The sequence below is a fragment of the Lepidochelys kempii genome, chromosome 1 (genome assembly GCF_965140265.1).
Source record: "Lepidochelys kempii isolate rLepKem1 chromosome 1, rLepKem1.hap2, whole genome shotgun sequence".
Lineage (NCBI taxonomy): Eukaryota > Metazoa > Chordata > Testudines > Cheloniidae > Lepidochelys > Lepidochelys kempii.
The window spans coordinates 142,066,880-142,073,234 of NC_133256.1; the positions used below are offsets into that span (position 1 = coordinate 142,066,880).

Below are 6,355 nucleotides of genomic sequence, written 5' to 3' on the forward strand. Positions count from 1 at the left end.
ACAAGCTTTTGAATCACACATATGCCCACTCACCCAGCTTTGTGAGATCCCTTTTTAACTCTTCACAGTCAGCTTTGGACTTAACTATCTTGAGTAATTTTGTATTGTCTGCAAACTTTTCCACCTCACTGTTTACCCCTTTTTCCAGATCATTTAGGAATATGTTGAACATATTTCAGTAAAAATCATTTACCTCTCTCTACCATGAAAACTGACCATTTATTCCTAACCTTTGTTTCCTATCTTTTAATCAGTTACTGAGCCATGAGAGGACTTTCCCTCTTATCCCATGACTGCCTAGTTTGCTTAAGAGCCTCTGGTGAGGGACCTTATCAAAGGCTTTCTAAAAGTCCAAGTACACTATATCCACAGATCACCTTTGTCTACATGCTTGTTGTCATGCTCAAAGAATTCTAATAGACTGGGGAGGCATGACTTCCCTTTACAAAAACTGTGTTGACTCTTCGCCAACTTATCATGTTCATCTATGTGTCTGATAATTGTGTTCTTTACTACTGTTTCAACCAATTTTCCTGGTACTGAAGTTAGGCTTACTGGCCTGTAATTGCCAGGATTGCCTCTTGAGCCTTCTTTTTTTAAAATGAGCATTACATTAGCTATCCTCCAGTTGTCTGGTACAGAGGCTGAGTTAACATTAGGTTACATTGCACAATTAGTAGCTCTACAGTTTCATATTTCAGTTCCTTCAGAACTTAGGTGAATAGCATCTGGTCCTGGTGACTTATTACAGTTTAATTTATCAATTTTCTCCTAAACCTCCTCTACTGACACTTCAATCTATGACAGTTGCTCAGATAAATCATCTAAAAAGAATGGCTGGGATTTGGTAATCTCCCTCTTCTTGCCCATCCTCCCCTACGATCCATATGTCCCCATCCTACAGTTACTCTCCATCCAGAAGGCATCGTCAGAGAAAAAGGAAAGGTACCTTCCCAAAAAAGAGACATGAGCTTTCTGGTTTTCCAGGAAAAAAGGACCACACTGATACCCTGAACCCGTATGCTACATTCACACAGCTTTATCATTAGCTCAACACATGTGCAAGAATTTTACATAAAAGAAGCTTTCAGAAACCATGTCTTAAATAAAATGAACTACACTAAGGGATATACTCTTTACAATACATCCATGTCTCTCCTTAATGGGAGCTGCATGTGAGTATTAGAAAGAAAAGTACAATGAACTGTATTTAATACTGTATTTAATGTTAGAGAAGTAGATATGTAAAAAGGGAACTTTTCTGCTTTCTCTGTGTGTTGTTGACATAGCTTTCAAAGATTGAAAAGACATCAGAAAGTTGGTTTGCATCCTATCTACAGTGGATTCTTGGTCTGTGTAGATAACTGGGCAAAGTGAAACAGACAATGTATCATTTTTCTAGATAGATACAAGCAAGTCAGATTAGGGGAGGATAAATACTGACTGAACAGAACTAGTCAGCAACCCCAAAGCCATAAGAAACAGATAAGTAACAATAAAACAACAGTTGAAAGAAATAATGAACACATGAAAGCAATGGTTAAATAAAAGATAGCTAAGGAGGTACCCGTTACTTTTTTATTTATTCTGCTAAAACTCTATTAGAAAACATATTTAGAATGGAATGTTTGCAGATTAGGTAGTTTAAATAATTTGTGCCCATGCAATGTCACAGGACAAGGTATAAAGAATGTGTGTTTAACAAAGGGAGGTGGAGCAATGCAGGATTTATACCAGATTGGACCAGATGCCAGAAACACCTAGTCCTGGGGTATAGGTGGGCAAACATTATCATTACATTATCCTGCTCTATCTACTTTACTTATGCTTTATGCTTGATTAAGGTGGTAATATACTGTCCTAACATTTTATTATTAAAGCGTTAAACTAGTTAAGCTTAGTAACTGAAAAGGACAGTGCTTTTCAACAGTATAAAGGAAAGAATAAAACCCTTTAATGACATGATCTTCCAAAATTCAACCAGTTATATTACCTTCAGACATGTCTGGAGGAGACTGGAAACCATTAGTCATGGATGTCAGTGCCCTAGCCAGAAGAGGAGGAGCCTTCCTCACAGTACACCATCTGTAGACATGAAAGGAATTAAGCATCATTCAAAATTACTGCAGTGAAAACAAATGAGAAACGTACACACTACTTCAGAGACTCATTTCATCATTTTCATAGAATTTTTTTTCAAAAGCAATGCAATAGTTTAAACATATTATGGATGGAGTTGGCTAAATGGCAAATTGACATTTGCAGAGAATTAGTAAAAGAGACCAAGTTTGCATTACTTGTATGGTAAAAATATTTTGAGAAAGGGGAAAAAAAGTAAAGCCAAATCATGTATGTTGTTTCTCCACAGAAAGAACTGTTGAATTTTTCATAACATTGTTTGGAAGAAGCTGCCAATGAAGCACATAAATAGTAGCCAAGATTTTCAGAAGTGCCTCATGAGTTTAGGTTCCCAATCTGAGGCACCTTAAAGGGGCTTGGCTGGCAGAGACTGCAGTTGGAAATTAGGATCCTACATACCTTTGTGGATCTGGGCCTTAATGTCTCTGGGCCTCAATTTATCCATTTGTAAAACAGGTATAGCAACACTTCTAAATCATTTTGGGATTCTTGGACATACCTAATATTTTTACAGATGTGAACATGAGTTTAAATCAGGGATCGGCAACCCTTGGCACACGGCCCACCACGGTAAGTCCCCTGGCGGGCCGGGGACTTACCAGCAGCCAGCATGGGCCGAGAGATGTGCTGGCTGCCGCTTCCCACAGCCCCCATTGGCCTGGAGCGGCAAACCGTGGCCAGTGGGAGCTGCGATCAGCTGAACCTACAGATGTGGCAGGTAAACAAACCGGCCAAGCCCGCTACAGGGTTTACCCCTGGCGGGCCACGGCCCAAAGGTTGCAAATCCCAGGTTTAAATCATTTACTGTAACATTAATAGGGAAAAGTAAAATTCACTGAAATAAAAGTTTTGTTGTATTGCAGTAATACTCTAGTTTTAATTTGGAAAAGTAAAATAAACAACAAAGGAGGCTTACTGATATTCCTAGTGAAAAAGCTATGTCATTTCAGGTCACAGTCTCACAGATTGCAAGTTGCTTAACATTAGGGTGGATGCTCAACACTGAAATCAATTGAAGTTAGGAGCCTGGGCCAGCCCCCATGAGAGGCAGGGAGGGAGCACCACCCAGCTCCACTCTGCCCCCAGCTCTTCTCAGGCCCAACCCCACCTGCGGCTCTGGGTCCTGGCTGCGGCTCTGCACCCTGCCACTGCCCCAACCATGGCCCAGCTGCAGCTCCCCTCCCAGTCCCGGCCATGGCCCCACCCACAGCCTCACACCTCGACCGCGGCTCCACTCCCAGCCCTGGCCCCCGACCGCAGCCAGGCCTAGTTCCACACCTGGCCCCGCTCCCAGACCCAGACCCACCCCAGTTGTTGCCCCTGGCTCCCAGCCAGGCCGCAGCTCCAGCCCCAGCCGCTGGCCACAACCGTGGCCCCAGCTCCTGACCATGAGTCCCAGGGGGGCATGGACATGGGTAAGGGGGGGGGGTGAGATATAAAAGGTTTGGGGACCACTGCACTAAATCTCATTTGCACTAAGAATTGCCCCAGTGGTAATGGTGGAAACTTTCTTTTAACATCCCCTACTGCAGAGACAGCCTCTGACTCCAACAGACACTTCTTTCAGCACAGCCCACAGGTGATCTGTTGCTTAACTCAGTTCACATTTCTACAGGATTTTAAAGTACAATGGCAAGTATTTTAGGAGGAAAAAAATGTTATAACATTTAAGACCATATTCTGGCCTCACTGACGCTATGTACAGGCTCAGCCCATTGGCATCACTAGAGTTGAACAGGGTACAAATTCGGGCAGAATTTAGCCCCAAGCATTACTAGAAAAGGATTCAAAATCTGCCTGTTTGGTTTGTTTGCATTTCAGATAAAACAGCTTGCTTGGATTTAAACATTCCTCTACAGTGTTTTTCAACTGAAGGAGTACAGCTTTATGATAGTCCAGAACTGCAAAATTAAGTCAAATACTGGAAACGACAGTACAACTCTTCAATTTTCATGATCTAAGATGAGTGAAATAATAATAAAAAAGCAACTAGCATTAATGCAAAAAAATGCATTTTTCAAGTTCAATTATTTAATGAATTATTTGTAAAGCAGCTAGTTTAATATCTATGTAGCCCGATTCTTCACTGCCTCGTACACTGTGTAGCGATCTGTAAAATGCGGCGGAATCACCGTGCAAGAATCAGGTCTGTGCAGTTGAACCGGGTCGTGCCCCTTTACACGAGAGCTACAGAGTAAAGCTCGCTCGTGCACCGCTGGGATGTTGACAGCCGATCCCTGCAGCACAAACCTCAGCGGAGCCGACGATAATGTTGCATCCGGCATTTACAAGTGGGGGGAGGGGGGGGGATAAAATTTACTTTTGGATTTTTTCACATGAAGCAGCGTGGCCTGGGGACCGGAGACCAGGGACCGCCCCCCACACAGGGACGCGGCACAACACAGCAGCCCCTCTGCAGCCCCGTTACCCGGCTCCGGCCCTCGGGCTCCGGGGGCCTCCGGCGCCAGCGCCGCCAACGGGCCGCGGCTGCCCCCCGCGCAACAGAGCGGCAGCCCGGGGGCTCCCTACGGGCACCCAGGGGCCAGAGAGCGGCGGCCGCTCCCCGGGGGGCTCCGCTGCCCGGCCCCGGGCGCCCAGGACAGGCCGCGCTCGGCCCCCTGCCGAGCCCCGGGGCGGGGGGGGAGCGGTCTGTGGCCCTGGAGCAGCTCGTCCTCCCCCCGGCCCCGGCCCCGGCCCCGGCCCCGGCCCGGCTCCGGGCCCTCACCCGCGGGCCAGCATCCTGCCGCCGAGCGCCAGCAACCGCCGCTCCGGGGCGAGCCCTCAGTCCTCCAGCACCATAGACGCCCCCGGCGCAGAGAGCCGCCGAATCCTTTTCTCTGTTTATGGTTCCTTCCGTCTGCCCCCCTCCCGCTCCGGGGTGCCGAGGTGGTTCCTTCCGCCCCGCCCCGCGCTGTGCCCTGGCCTCGGGTCCCCCGTTGCTGGCGGCGTCGCGCGCGGGCGGGCGCGGGCCGCCGGTTCCCCGGCGCGTGCCCCTCAGGCTCCGCTCCTGTGCCTGGAAGGCTCTGCCCAGGCTGGCACCTGCGTCCTCCCCCCAGCTCGCCCTACGCTGCCTTGGTGTCCTTGTTAACCCGGCTCGCGACAAAGGGAGCCTGCCCCCAGTGAGCCCTGCAGGCTCCTCCTTCCTGCTCTTTTGGTTGTTCCCCTCCCTCCGTTCCTCAGCACGCACTTAAAAACCAGCTCATCGGGGGCGAGCAACAAAGGAAGAAGGGCCATACTGAGTCAGACCAATGGTCCATCTAGCCTAGTATGGTGTCTAGCAGCCGCTGGTGCTTCAGAGGGCATGAACAGAACAAGGGCAATTATCAAGCCATCCGTCTGCTGTTGTCCACTCCCCCCTTCCAGCAGTTGGAAGTTTAGGGATGCCCAGAGCGAAGGGTTACGGCTCTAGCCACCTTTTGGCTAATAGCCATCGATGGATCTATCCTCCAGTCATGAGTACAATGTAGCTGTACAGAGGTGGGTGCCAGGTGTGAACACATATGGCCCCTCATGACAAACGAGAGGTGGGGAGCGAGCCAGAAATCCTGACTGGTTAGTGCAGATTCTGTGTGTGCCTGTGCATGGCTGCACGTCCATAAGTGTTTTGAATCAATTATTAGCTTCTGTCTATCCTGGGTTCTCTGTAAATTGTGTTTTCTTCAAGCTGGTCAAACCTTCCTGTTGAGAAATAGCCCAAAACTTCAGCACCCAGTTTTGGCTCCCCTGCTAGCCACACAACTTCCCCAAACCCTGTACGTGCCTAAACACATAGCCTAAGTTGTCAGGATAAAAGCTTTCTCAGTGCCTAAGTTTCTGCCTCTGAGCATCCACACTGCCTCCTTCCTCTAGATGTCCAAACACTTATCTTCTGCTTATTAAGACCCAGAGCAAATCACAAACCAGGAGAAGACAGGCATTTGACCACCTATATCATGCGCAGTCTCTGAGTTTGCCTACTGGATTGGGTTCCATTCAGGGTCTACTCAGAGAAGGAAATGGTAGTACCTACTTTATATTTTTAATCCAGTGGTTAGAGCACTCAGGATGTGGGAGACCCAGGTTCAATTCCCCTCCCCCGCCTCTCAGGCAATCCGGGGAGAAAGTGTTTGAACATAGGTTCCCCACCACAGGTGAGTTCTCTTATGACTGGGCTATGGGAAATGCTGATGTGGGTTGCCCTCAGTGTCTCCCGTTTAAGCTGTTCTACTGTGAATAA

At 47.9% G+C, this 6,355-nt stretch overlaps 1 protein-coding gene across 5 annotated transcripts in view; it reads right to left on the bottom strand.

The window, feature by feature from the left end:
- ACOT9 (acyl-CoA thioesterase 9) overlaps positions 1 to 5,252 on the bottom strand; it is a 41,622-nt gene extending 36,370 nt beyond the window's left edge. For 2 of the 5 annotated variants that reach the window (XM_073357397.1, XM_073357386.1), the window contains exons 1-2: positions 4,865 to 5,250; positions 1,994 to 2,085 (exon numbers count right to left, since the gene is read on the bottom strand). In XM_073357397.1, coding sequence (XP_073213498.1) covers positions 1,994 to 2,085; positions 4,865 to 4,878 — 106 coding nt within the window. In that variant the 5' untranslated portion in view covers positions 4,879 to 5,250. Of the gene's footprint in view, positions 1 to 1,993; positions 2,086 to 4,271; positions 4,585 to 4,864 lie in introns of those variants that run through there. The other 3 variants (XM_073357413.1, XM_073357404.1, XM_073357423.1) reach the window with 3 other exon arrangements.
- Positions 5,253 to 6,355: the final 1,103 nt, after the last annotated feature.